This window comes from Pavona decussata, unplaced genomic scaffold (assembly GCF_977016875.1).
Source record: "Pavona decussata unplaced genomic scaffold, jaPavDecu1.1 SCAFFOLD_363, whole genome shotgun sequence".
Classification (NCBI taxonomy): Eukaryota; Metazoa; Cnidaria; class Anthozoa; order Scleractinia; family Agariciidae; genus Pavona; species Pavona decussata.
Window position 1 is genome coordinate 93,401 of NW_028145741.1, and position 14,153 is coordinate 107,553.

At 38.2% G+C, this 14,153-nt stretch overlaps 1 protein-coding gene across 1 annotated transcript; it reads left to right on the plus strand.

Annotated features, from left to right (window-relative positions):
- The first annotated feature begins 7,441 nt into the window (after positions 1 to 7,441).
- LOC146452918 (CUB and peptidase domain-containing protein 1-like) lies at positions 7,442 to 11,288 on the plus strand. The gene is made up of 4 exons (XM_085097251.1): positions 7,442 to 7,748; positions 8,391 to 8,498; positions 9,914 to 10,254; positions 11,154 to 11,288. The coding sequence occupies exons 1-3, from the start codon at positions 7,505 to 7,507 to the stop codon at positions 10,252 to 10,254; spliced, it is 693 nt and encodes a 230-aa protein (XP_084953377.1). The 5' UTR covers positions 7,442 to 7,504; the 3' UTR covers positions 11,154 to 11,288.
- The last annotated feature ends 2,865 nt before the right edge of the window (positions 11,289 to 14,153 follow it).

A 14,153-nucleotide genomic window follows, 5' to 3' on the forward strand; every position in this document is an offset into this window, starting at 1 on the left:
GTTGTCGTTGTTTTATTTTTTCTGGTGAGTTAGTTTGCCATACTTCGAAGTTGGAGGTTGCAGTTTTGATACCCTGTCCGGCAGGTCTTGCCCTGGGAGGCCTCAGGGGCAGAAAGTCCCAGCGTTTATTTTCCCACCTTTTTGACTTGCCTCGCACCGACATTGTGCCCAATAGGTCTCCGAGGATACCACTGCGAGTCGAGCTAAGAATACATATTTTTTTTCCTCAGGGAGCTAAACCAAAAATTAAAAATAAAAAACACAAAAATTGTAAATTACAGTTAAAAGGGTCTATAGTAATTCTCGACTTGATCTCATACTAGATCAAACGTGGGGAGTTATATTCGTGACCTGAATCAAAGTCAGGTTTGGGGAAATCTACAAATTCGGCGGAAGGGGAGTTCCTGAAATGCAACAGACGGAGGAGAGGGAAATGGTAATTGATAAGGACACAATGAACCGATTCAATGCTGGAGAAAGACTGGCCCTGGTCAAAAACAGAAAGCAAATCACATGTCCTGAAATATATCCATTACTATTTGGTTTACTTCGTTTCATTTAAGGACGGTGCCTACTATGCTACTGCGCATACGCTCTGCGCATCTGGAGATACTGGGCGGGGTTTAAAACTATGCGGAGAAAGCGGAACTTGGTAAGTGCTATTGGTATCTAAAATGAAAATTGGGGGTAACCATGCATTTTTCAGAGATAATAAAGCTTCAATATGGAAAAAAAAAACGCCATACATTGCTTTGTATTTTACGAGCTTTTAGAATAATTGTTGCTTAATTATCTCTAAAAAATGCGTGGTTCCCCCAATTACGTAGAGAGAATAATAGAGAATAGAGTGAAAAAGCACACCAAATTGACCAACAAAATAATAAAACTTGTAATAATCAAAGATTAGGGAGTGCGTTCGATGATCCAGAGCCCAGGCTCTCTCTCCTTTGCCAAGTTGGTGTTTATGTCATCCGCCCCTGCAAAATCTACGGGGGATGCAAGATACGCCTACCAAGATCCATTGATTCGTTGATCGGTTGATTGTTCCATACAATCTCGATTCCAATATGTATTAGGAGTGCGTTCTTTCTTCGTCGAACGCAATAAAATGTATATTACACAAGGACGCGTGACAAAAAACAAAGCCCTAAACAGAATCTGCAGGGCCTGTTACTAATGATCAAAAGTATTTAGAAGAAGTAAAAAAATGGAATCGATGCATTGTTCATTTGATATATATTTTAATAAAACCAGTCGCAATATTCAGACCCAAACAGCTAGTCTAGTCGTTCGTATATCTTGCCGTTAGCTCCTCGATAAGAGCTTCACAGTGTGAGTTCAATCCTGTAACGTAAAAATGGAAACTGAGTAAGATTAATTTAAGTGTACACCTGTATTCATAAAAGTCGTATTCAGTGTTATTCCCAGACTGGCTTTCGTTTGAACAAGCTATAGAAAAACAAAAACAACAACACAGTTTGACCTGTTCGGGCTTTAGAGTGAACATTTAAGTCGTATAAATTTTAAAGAGAACCGAAAATTATCCCTATCGAGCTGCCGTCAGATATTCTGAAAATCCTACTGCTTTAGGTGCCTGGAGTCCTCAAGCTCTTTGGCCTGAGGTTAAACGCCAGAGCTGAAAAAGCTGTGTTTGTAGTTACAAAATGCAAGTCGTTACGTGGCAGCCAATGAAACATTTTAATTTTCTTTTTTGATTTTCCCAGTCCCTTCTGGCGATCAACCGCTGCTCACTGCCCAGGGAACGTGAGGACGTCTCTAGATACGAGATCTCCACCGGCAAAAGGACTTCCAAGTTCGGATGCCAATGAATGGACAGTTCAATTCAGATAACATCTCTCTATAGAAAGCAACTAATGTAACGTTCTTTATCACAATTGAATCCACATTTCTGCGCAATTAAGGCCCTCTGTACACTTAGATATTCCATCAAAACGAACAATTGGAAAACTGTTGGATGCAGCTGCTTAATGCCACACATGCTCCATATATTATCAAGTCAACAGAGCTCCTAAGAGCCGAATGAGATGACTAAAGATCAAAACTAGCCCAGATGTTGACATTAGTCACGTTTCTACCTTACATCATTAGATGTGAAATGTATAATTTGACTCATGAACTTACTTGCTTCACATTGGACAGGTACAACACAGTTGACCTTCAGAGCATGCTGGGTGCGGAGATCCGTAACAATCTCCTCGATTACATCTTGTTCCACAGCACTTAAAGTCATCGCCAGACTTACAGTGATCCTCAAGTCCAGAGTCACTGGTAACTTAATAGTGAAACAAAACAAAAAGAAAGGCAAGAAAGGTGACATTGTGATGTTGTATTATATGAAAAATACCATGTTTAAAGGGGAAGTATCACGCGAATTTGATGTCATTTCAAACCCAAAAATGTTTGTCTTTCAACAGAAACAAAACCAATTGTCTAGTTTTGTTATAAATTATCACCCCAGTGTAATAAAAACTATCGATTAGTGTCCCTGGCCAGAGTAGGTCGGAATGGATTAAAACTTGAAAAATGTTAGGCTAACGTTTTTCAAGTTCTCGGAGTTTTGTTTCTAACATGCGCTAGAACAGATCACGAGTTGAACCTTTCAAGAATTGAGTCGATTTCTTTCCTCTCGTTGTTCTAGAATTATTTTGTAGGTAAGTTAAGGTCCTATTTCACCATTTTTAACAAAAGAGGTAAAAAACCCTCTCATAAGGTCTCACGTGTATGGCTCGCAACCCTTCTAGAAAAAATAGAACCAACAACGGAAGAATACCTCAACCTTAACAACAATAGCAGCTGCCGCACTGGTAATTATATAAAACAATTACAAGCTTACGAGAGGTGCTTCACTACTGTGTTAAAAGTCACAAAAATTAGCACAACTTGTTCCGAGCCCTCGAGACAAGTGCAGAAATGATGGAAATAGAGAGGATGGGGAAGAGGAAGATCATCGAGTGCTTCCGTACTCGGCTGTGTAACCATTGTGTAATCTATTTTTTCAGTAGCACATTTAACATCCAAAGAACGCCTTTTTCATAAATGGCAGTTGACAGACAATGGCCACATTTAGTGCCCTCTAAGAGAGCCAAATGAATAACACTTCTTTGAAAAAGTCATGCCCCAGGCAAATTGGCAATTTATGCAATTTATGCATGACCAAGGTATTTGGTACAAAATGTAGGAAATTTACCCGTTTTCCTTAAACCACTCACGAGGTACAGCTGGATTTGGCTACACGAAATTATAACAACCCAACGCTTGTCGAAGGAACTAGGGATATTGAGACTTCTCCTCAGAAATTTAAATTCATTACAGGTAATCCGTAAAACCCTCGCCAGTATCCTTTGATTAAAGCATGATACTAATATTAACTGCCATTGGCGGTTCCAGAACGTCTGTGGGGAATCGAAAAATGAAAGGATGAAAGAAAGAAAGAAAGAAAGAAAGAAAGAAAGAAAGAAAGAAAGAAAGAAAGAAAGAAAGAAAGAAAGAAAGAAAGAAAGAAAGAAAGAAAGAAAGAAAGAAAGAAAGAAAGAAAATGGAAAAAAAAAAGGTAGAACAAGTTTTAGAATGATAGACGTATTTTTTCAGTCAGTGACAGAGGTTTACGGAAAAAGACATAAAGTCCTTCCGATTTCTAGTTCGGATGCTCATTACTGAGTTAGAGGAGACTGGTGGGAACTCGTAGCTTCTTTTTCTAAGTATGCCTGTATCATTGACTGAAAAAAGTGGACTTTTCATTTATTCACCAGGCTTAAAACATAACATCACTGATTTCTTTTACCATGCCGGTAGAGTTTTTTTAAAAGAAGCCCTCCGACCCTTTTTTCCGTCTGACTTAAGGGGAAGAGGAACCAGGGTAATCAGATAAAACTTCACTCTGATCGACAGTTACACGGCTAATCAGATCATGGGTCACATAAGTCAGTAAACTTCTCATCAAAGACTTGCAGCAGAAAAAAAAAAAATTAAAAAATACGAATCACTTACCTCCAGGCTTAAGCTCCACTGTTCGAACAAACAGGAACATGGCGAGAAGTATGAATGATAGCAGCTTCATAATTAAACTTTAAAGGCTTTTAGAAATGAAATCTACGAAAACATGTAAGACATGTAAGAGAAAGAGATTGTAAGGGTTATTATAGGCCGGAAATTACTGAATTACTATACGAAAAAAAAAAAATTAAATGTATTGAGTTTAACGCTAAGTTAACATTTCACGAATAAAATCCCCGGAACGTCTTCACTTTCCACGCCAAAAATATCTTCAGAATTTTTTACCCGCAGAAGTATCAACCTCATATATATTATAACATAAAGCTTTTCGTGCAAGGAGAAATTTACCCCAAATTTAAGAGACAAATTCACGAACCTTTCTAGAAACAGTACACTTCTCAGTATCAGTTGAATGTTAAAAACTGAAAATTGCTGTAACCTAGCGTTTTATCTGCAGTTGTTTTGTAAATACAGTTGCGTAGATGCACCGACTGCTGAACAAGCCGAACTTGAATTAAGAGAGATTCAAGGTACAGATTTTGGACGTTGAAATTAAACTTGTATAAATATGTCAGTCAAATGAATTGTGTGAGCATCTTCGACTCTTTCCAGCAGTGAGTCAAACTTCTGCTCCTGTACATACACACATGCATGCATACAAACTTTACTTCGGATTCTAGGGCAGCGGGCAGCTCACAAGCTTTGCGCCAGTATATTCCGAAGAAAAAATAAACGAAGCAGAACAGGAGAAAGAAGTTGGAATTACTTAATATGTGTTAATTATGGAACAAGAAGAACAAGACGAAAAATCGTTTGTTATTGATAAAATACAACATTGATAGCAGTCAAGGACAGATTTACGTCGTATCTACATACGTAAAACGAAACAAAAAATATAATATATCGTAATAAACAGTTAAATCCTGAAATTAAGAATGATCAATTCAGTTTGTCAATTAATAACCGAATGAGGTTCAAGCTTTTGAATTTGTCTATGAAACCCGCAAAGCGTAACGAGAGTTTCTCAGTTGTATTTTCCCGTGGTCCAATTTATTATGCTGTACAAGGTGGTTCTTGCTATTGAAATGCTAACTTGTGGCCATTAAATTCAAAGCTATACTGAGCATTTCTTTCTTGTAGTCCTATTTATTACCCTGCAAAAGGGTGAAATCCTAAAGTGTGACCATAATTCAAATCAAAGCCTGAACGATAGTTTTCTTTTCTCTATTATCCTGTGTACTTAGAGGTGATTCTAAAATAAGCTCCCGGTACAATAGTACTCCTCAGTTGAACGATTTGTTTCCATTATTTCTTTATTAAAAATTAATTTTCTTCTGGAAACTGGGCTAGCTTGGAAATCATGAAACCGAGTTTAAAAGGCCTGTTCAAACATGTCACAGCGAGTGTAAAATGCTTGTTTTATTTAATTTAGCTGAAGTTGAGGAAAAGAAATGCAATTTCACAAGATGTAAAGCTGTTCAAATTTTCATCAATCAAGTCAAACCTACTAAGCAGCCGTTGTCTGTGTTTGTTATGCTGTATTAAAGGTGGTTCTAACTTTGAGTCTGTGTGAACTCAAAGTGGTGACCATTCAAATGAAATTAGACGTACTCCGGGCACAGAGGTACTCCATAGTTATAAACGATTTGTTTTCATTGTTTCGTTATTAAGAATTGAAATTATTTTTTCTTGTGGGTCCGGGGTTACCTTGGAAATCATGGGAACCGAGTATAAAAGGGCTGTCTAAACATGTCCCAGACAAAGCAAAATGCTTGTTTTGTTTAATATATAGCTAAAGTTGACAAAAAGAAATGCAATTTCACTGAGATGTAAAGCTGTTCAAATTTTTCAAACATTAAAATCCAGAAGCATTAACGAGTTGAACACATTTTCACAAACACTGGGCGTGTTACTGAAGAAGATTGATGAACATGTTTGCTATTTGTGGACTATCTGTACTCTTGTACAGCACTATAGGTAATGTTAAACTTACAGTCACATATTCTGTAAATGTGGTCATTTTTTGTTTTTAAAAATATTTAATTTGTTTGTATTTTCAAACTTTTTTCTCTGTTTTGTTAGGTATTCTTACTGGCGTCGAAGGTATGGTTAACTAAACACTTTAATTTTGTTAGGTTTTTTTCCACGCGGAATGATCAAAAACTGATATTGGAATTACATTAAGATCTAAAAGCGTGGGACTTACAAGAGCACTCAGTAAACGCCTCCTCCATCTGCAAGTGCTATTTTATGTGACGAAAATTAATTGAAATAAATAAGAGAGTTAGCTTCTAAAGAAACTGTAGTGCAGCGTCGGTGAAGGAATAGAAACGAATGTTTATTCAAAAATTCAAAAATTTAGCAAAAAAGAGAGACTGGCCCGCTGGTACCGAGAGGTAATCGAGAGGCGGGCCAGACTTACAACTGTTTAAGGACAAAATTCATATTATTACAGTCATAACAATCAAAGACAGATCAAATAGAATTTAGGGGAGGAAAAGAAATCACGAGTAGCACACACCCCCCCCCCCCCCAAAAAAAAGTCGAAAAATTAACGAAAAACAAAAATTAACGAGTTGCAAGTAACTGGCGAGACCTATTATTTGTACTATAATAGGCGTTTCAATATAGTCATTAACCAAAATATTGAGGAGAAACCCGCCAATTTCTCCTTTGAAATCTTTCTGAGGTAAATCTCTTATGCGACGCGATATCTCATTCCACAGTCTTACGCCAAATCGCGAAAAAGAACGTTTATATATTTCTAGTCTAGAAATTTGGTCGTAAAAGTTTCCAGAGGTGGATAATCGAGTGTTATATGAATGGACATTGAAAGTTTTTCGAAACATTTTCAGGATGTTTATAGGCGTGTTACTATTATTAAACAGACTCGTAGTATAGAAACTTCAAAGGTAAAGATATTCGCATCGGCAAACAAGGGAACAGCATGTTCACGTCTATCGGTAAAATAAATCATGCAAAGTGCTCTTTTCTGGAGAATGATAATTTTTTTTATCCGCCACAGAGTTGATAAGTTAAATTTGCCACCGTAAAGAGATTCAAGTGTTCCGAGTGGACGTTTCGAGTCTTAGCTATAGACTCTATAGGCATTCGTCAGAACAAATCTCTCTCTATATCAACGCTGTTTATATAGCCAAACAAAACACTTTTGCTTACGCAGTAAAAACTGGCCTGGACATTGTAGGATGCAGACGGTTTGCAACACGTTGCGTGACGGGTCCTTTACATTTTTCTCAACGAAACAGTTGAACATTAAAGTATCGTCGGTACAGTACCACTGATTTTCTAGTTTCAGGCATAACTTTCTCCAATGTTAAACTTGGTTTTTGGTTGGGAAACGGTCAGTTTATAGTACTGTTAAAAAAAAGAAGCTAACAAAGCAATATTCTCCTTAGCAACATCTTGTGGAATCCGTCCAAACACCAGGATCGTTAGTGGCCAGGATGCGCAGCCCAATTCATGGCCCTGGATGGTACAGATCAATTACCGTGGAAATCATTTCTGTGGAGGGTCCCTGGTGAGCCCACAGTGGATTGTCACAGCTGCGCATTGCGTGAACCATGCGAAAACGCCCAGAATGTACCGATGGTTCAAGATAACTCTCGGTGAACACCGTCGGAGCACGCAAGAAGGCTACGAGCAGGTGTTTCGTGTGGCCAGCATCATCGTGCATCCAGATTATTATAAACCGTCCGCTATTAATAACGATATCGGTAAGTACCTTGTATTTCTAGAACTGGCAGTGAGAATCAAGGCAACCGCGGGAAGGAACTTGCTAGTGAAATCAGATGTGATTTTACCGTTGTGCATAGCCGAGATATTGTCTCCTCCCGCGTTTCATTTGTAGTAGAAAAATTAAAATGAACAGTTAGAAATGCTAACTGTTGTGTTCTTGTTTCTGTTTAAATTGCTGATTAGCAATGCTTTCCCCACTGTATCGTGTTCCTTCTGAAATAACACTGTGCGGTGAAGACTTAGCTTACAGACGATTGCGTGAGGCAATTCATAATAGACCGTGAAGTAAACTGTGAAGACAGCTGAAAGTTTTTTATACAACATCACAAGGGGTGGCCGCAAAAGATCTAACAGCTGTTCATGGTCCGATCAGAACCTAATTGTTATCGCCGCATGTCTATTCTTGATTCTACTTTAGATATTTTCTGTTTCGCACGTATACGTATTGGTAACGATTGTTCAATTGCTATCCGCACCTTTGTGTCACAGGCAGTAGCTTTTTTGGTCAGGAGTGGGGCATATACACTATTGCCTGTCTCTGGGCTCAAACGAATTTGTATTATATTAATTTTGTAGCTGATATCACAGCAACGATTTTTTTTCTTTTTTTTTTTTTCCAGCATTAATTAAACTGAAGCGCCCCGCTATACTGAACAGTCGAGTAAGCCTGGTTTGTCTTCCGTCTCAAGGATACGTCACTCCGGACGGAAGGAAATGTTACGCAACTGGTAAATCTATTAAATTACTACTGTATTGCAAAATGTAAATGTTGTTAATGCCTTACCCTAGCAAAATCCCGTGTCATCACAAGTTTTGAAACGCTAAGTACTGACTTTCGTACACAAGCTTGCGTTAGCTGAGCAAAGGGACTCGCTGCAAGTAGACACAAGTGTTGGCCCCATCCCCTTGGATCCTGTTTCGATTGTGTTTGCTCCTTTTCATTTTAAATCTAAGACTTTTTTTATCCCAAGTAGGCCTTCTGCCCGCACCTATGCGAGCGAAAACGCTCCGAAAACAGACATTGTAAATAACGCTGACCACTCAAAGAGGAAGATTTTGAAAAGGGAAATTTATCATTCACGTATGCACAGCAAAAAGGAATAAATAGGGAAGCGATGTCGCAACAATATCGATGAAAGTCACTTAAAGGGGAAGTATCACGCAAATTTGCTGTCATTTCAAAACCCCAAAATGTTTGTCTGTCGGCAGAAACAACCAAAGAATTGTCAAGTTTGTTGTAAATTATCACCCCAGTGCAATAAAATTGTCGACTAGTGCCTTTGGCCAGAGAAAGAGTAGGTCGGTATGGATTGAAACTTGAAAAATGTTAGGCTAATGTTTTTCAAGTTCTCGCATTTTTGTTTTCAAAATGCGCTAGAACAGATCACGAGTTGTTCCTTACAAGAATTGAGTTGATTTCTTTCCTGTCATCATTGTAGAATTATTTGGCAACTGATTGAGGTCTCATTTCATTATTTTTAACAAAAGATACCAAAAACCTCATGATACTTCCCCTTTAAATGACGATATGCAACGTTGCCCGATTGGCCCAATGTTACTGAAATCGTCCCCCTTTATTCTACGGAAGTTGATAAGAACTAACTGGAAAATAGTGGAGTTAATTTTTCATGAGTAATGTCTGAGCAACAACCGTGGTCGATAATCCTGCTGGTATAAGTTGGATCAATTGTTGATCTGATAGGCTTAACAAATACAAATGATAAGAGCCGTGAATCAGAGACCGATACAACGTGGAATTACGTTTTAGAGTGTACTATATTTCGGCTGGCCGCACAATATCGGAACTAGGTAAAACTAAAGTGATTGACAGTATAAAGAAAAAGCAAAGAATAATAAAAAGAATAAAGTAAAATAAAAACTATACACAGGAAAAATGCTAGTAATTTTTTTCGCTAATATTGAGGCCATGTGGAAGAACTGTTCTGCCTTTATCTTTATACTGTCAATCACTTTAGTAGTTCCGATTTTACGCAAATACTTTAATACAAGCACATTTCCCAATGCAAATTCTCATTATAACTGAAGAAGGCTGGTTTGGCCAACCGAAATATGTTACACTAAAACGTAACGCTACGTTGTATTGGTCTCTGCTTCTCTTATCATTAATTTTTTAACTCTCTAGGTTGGGGTTTGACCATACCTGGGGACTGGAACAGCAGAGCGGATACCCTCAAACAAGCCATGCTTCCTAAAGTTAGCCAATCAGAGTGCGAAAAAAACTACGAGAATGCTGGTATTCCTATAACAGACGCTATGTTCTGCACAGGGCAAGACAAGTCTAGCCCCATTCAGACATGCAACACCGACAGTGGTGGACCAATCGTGTGTAAGGATTGGAGCGGTAGATGGTTCTTGCAGGGCGTGGTCAGTTGGGGTCGAAGGGGCTGTCATCCTGGGTATTACTCTGTTAACGCTAGAGTCAGTAAATATACCAAGTGGATTCAAAGCTACATTAGCAGCTAGGTAAAAGGTCTTCAACAAATGATTTTACATTGACAGCTGGGCGAGTCTGGAAGATCATTGTAAAATGAAACTGGACATCGTGGATGAAAATAAATAAAGTTTTTCTACCTGTCTGTTGGTTAAATTATTATTCGACGTAAAAAACACTCATCAACAATTAGTTTAAGATCTGCTGTCTGATACGGGCGTTTGCTTCATCTAGTATTTTTCTTTTTTATTGCATTTTGTCAAGTCACACGGCTTTTTTAAAAGAGAAGACTAGGGATTAACATTTGTAGGAAATCTTTCCAGAATTTCCTCGACGAAATCGATTGTTAAACTGCAGCGGGTATAAAATGCCTCTTAGGTTAACAAAGATAATTAAAACACAAATTAGACTTCCTAAAACAATTAAATAGCTCAGAAAAATGTATACTTCAGCTATCGAGGAACAAGTTCTCTCAGGGGTTAGGGGTTTCAGTGGTTTGCTAATGTAGAGATCGGGGATGACTGTTAGATCGAAAAAGAGGTCAATTATAATAAAAAGAAAATGGAGTGGAAAAACAGTGGAACCCCGTTAATACAATCACCTTCGGGCCTTTAAAATGTGGTCGTAATAGCGGGGTGATCGGATTAACGAAGTTGTAAAACTAAGGAAATGACTGGACTTTAAATTCGTTCGGGGCACAAAGAAATAACGAGGTGGTCGAATTAACGAAGTGGTCGTAAGGAAGAGTTCTATTGTATGGTATCAAATGGTTAAAGCAAGAAATCTAAGTGACCGGTTTAAGCAGCTTTATTTTTCTCGGTGATCAAACAAAATATGTTTTCTAATCAGTCTGTGCACAACTGCTCAGAAATTCGTAGTTTAAATCTTTCATTGCTGTTTGCTCAATGTGTATTTTCAACTTTTTTCTCAGAGATTCTCTGGACCGTGTAAAGTGACATACCAGGAAAAAGTGGATACTTCACTTGAAGATGAGATTAATTATTAAAAACGTTGAAACCTTTGGCTCTTGTAAGCATGAGTAATGTACAATAACTATGAATTAAAGAAGAAATCTCCTGGTTCAGATGCATTCAGGTTTCTTTCTGAGAAAAAGAACTTTGGAATGTTTTTCCTACTGATCAGTTATGAATTTAGCCCTTCACGTTCATAAAGGTCGCAGAAAAAGGGGATAAATAACAGTGCAAAGATTACGCTTACCGCTAGTGGAGCAGAGGATACAAGAAAGCCAGCTGTATTATGTATGTTAAATTGGTGTGTAGAAGGGTATGAGTTGGACCTCTGGGAGGAGCTTTCCTGTAAAAAACGTAAGAGCGCATCCGCGTAAAGGCTGGTTTCCATATGATCGCGGATCGCAGATCGCAGATCGCAATAAGGTCTGCGATCGTCTGAGATCGTCTGCGATTTCCTGCGATCAATTGCAATTGTGTGATCATATGGAAACCAAAGTTTTGCGATCCATGATCGAAACGCATCCCATAATATTTCGGGTTCTCTCCCACGATTCAACGATCGTGTGTTCGATTGTAGGAACGGTCTACGTAGCAACAATCATTTCGTTGTCATTTCGAGGAATTTATGGAGGAAATTGCTCGTTATGAATGTGTTTACAATCGCAGCAGCAAAGATTTTAAAGACAAGAACAAAAAGGCCAAATGTTGGGACAAAATCGGGCAGAAGTTTAATTTATCGGCCGGGGAAGCGGAGGCCAAATTTCGCAACATAAGAACTGCATACGGTCGTTATCGAATCCAAAACCGATGTTTTCGACGGTTTTGGAGCTGACGACGACTCGCTTCATGACAAACAGAAGAAGTAAATTTGCTTGCGGCAATATTTCCGCTCTTCCACGTTCGCGATGTTGTTTGCTTTTCACCCTACACACGCGTGTATATTTGACATTTCCGCTGACCAAAACGTATGGCTACGGTCTGCTCTGCGATCGTTGCGATTCAGGTCGAAACAGCCGTTTTTGCGATCGTCTGCGATCATATGGAAACCAGCCTTTAGATAGAACATGGTTCTATCTTCTGCGATCACGATCGCGGGATCGCAGACGATCGCAAAAGTATGTTTCCATATGATCGCAGACGATCGCAGACCTTATTGCGATCTGCGATCCGTGATCATATGGAAACCAGCCTTAAGAATCACTCACTCAAATTTCGGTGAAGAATAGATTTCCTTTATATTTATTACACAAGACAAGCAACAGGTGGCTATACAAAAAAATTCCCAAAAGTAAAACAAGCGAATCAGCCCAAATAAACACCATTTTTGTTTATTGTATATGTTGCTTGTCTTGCGTAGATAATATAAAGGAAATCTATTTTCCACCGAAATTTGAGTGAGTGATTCTTACGCGGACACGCTCTTAAGTACCCTCTCTCCTTTGGGTTTTCTTGCAATTGGAAGAAGAATACAAGGCAACCTTGCTTCCCAGGATTACATCCTGTAGATTGAGCGCCCCTCCTAGATTTTCTAACCGAGATTAAAAGGGCTAAAGGGATAAAATAAAGGGCTGCGTTTATCTAATATTGAAAAGAATTTTGTTGCTTACTTCAAAAAGAGTATAGTTTAAAAGGGGCTAATTAGTCAAAATGTATGACAAACCCAACTAACTATATGAACCCACATCTTTCAGCTATAAACCTGATTCAAAACTAACACTCTAGCCCTGGGTTAGACGAAGCCTCATTTAAAAAAAACTGGGTCCACAAGCATAGAGATTTTTGCAAATTTGATAGTCGCCTGAGAAGAACATAGTACACAATTATGACATTTAAAAGGAGGGACATTTCCGGAGACCTTTATTATCCAACCACTGGTGATCTTGCTTACTATCCGAGGTATATAGGGTTTAAATATTGTCGAGAAGGCCACCAAGCTTCTAATGTGAAAATTAGTTTTGTTTACATATGAATGGAAACTAATTCTCATGTTATAAACTATGCACGAGGCCTCGCTTTCATATAATGAGGTTCAAAGCAACTCGGAAATGGCCTATAATGTGTTCCTTTCTTGTGTCAAAAACAAATTTCTAAACATCGTCAAGGTTAAATGCAAAATTACCACCGATAAAGTAAAATTTACAAAAGAGAATTAAGCCAACTATTTTTGTGCGCACCTTCAAACTCCGCAGTATTTATATTTTTAGCATCTGGATTTCAAATACAAACTCAGAAGGTATAACTGTGTTTATTTGAAGACTGGTGTTTCTAAGGGATCTTGACCGAAGGATGCCGTGGGCTCTTACAGTTAATTGCTGAAACTAAGTGAGTGGAAACACCACGCATCATTGTGAAGGTGAAATGTAAAATTAAAACCGATAAAGTAAAATTTACAAGAGAGAAGAAGTCAACTATTTTTATGTGCAACTTCAAACCCCACAGTATTTATATTTTTGACCTCTGGATTTCAAGTACAAAATTAAAAGGTATAACTATGTTATTTGACGGCGGGTTTTTCTAAGGGATTGTGACCGCAAGATGCCGTAGGCTTTTACAGTTAATTGCTGAAACTAATTGAGTGGAAACACCACGCTTCATTGTCAAGGTTACGAAGTACTTGAATTTGGTGACCTTACCTGTTTTGAGATAAAACAAAATATGAGTCACTGGTAACTTAATAGTGAAACAAAACAAAAAGAAAGGCAAGAAGAGTAGCATTGTGATATTGTATTATGTGAAAAACACCATGTTTAAAGGGGAAGTATCACGCGAATTTGATGTCATTTCAAACCCAAAAATGTTTTTCTTTCAACAGAAACAAAAAGCAATTGTCTAGTTTTGATCACCCTAGTGTAATAAAAACTATCGATTAGTGCCTCTGGCCAGGGACAGAGTAGATCGGAATGGATTGAAACGAAAAATGAAAGGCTAACGTTGTTCAGGTTCTCGGATTTTTGTTTCTA

Bases quoted from the DNA above. Each gene is read 5' to 3' on its own strand.
- LOC146452918 (XM_085097251.1), top strand. From the start codon at position 7,505: ATGGTACAGATCAATTACCGTGGAAATCATTTCTGTGGAGGGTCCCTG. The intron at 7,749-8,390 runs GTAAGTACCTTG...TTTTTTTTCCAG, and splicing joins CGCTATTAATAACGATATCG to CATTAATTAAACTGAAGCGC. The intron at 8,499-9,913 runs GTAAATCTATTA...TTAACTCTCTAG, and splicing joins AAGGAAATGTTACGCAACTG to GTTGGGGTTTGACCATACCT.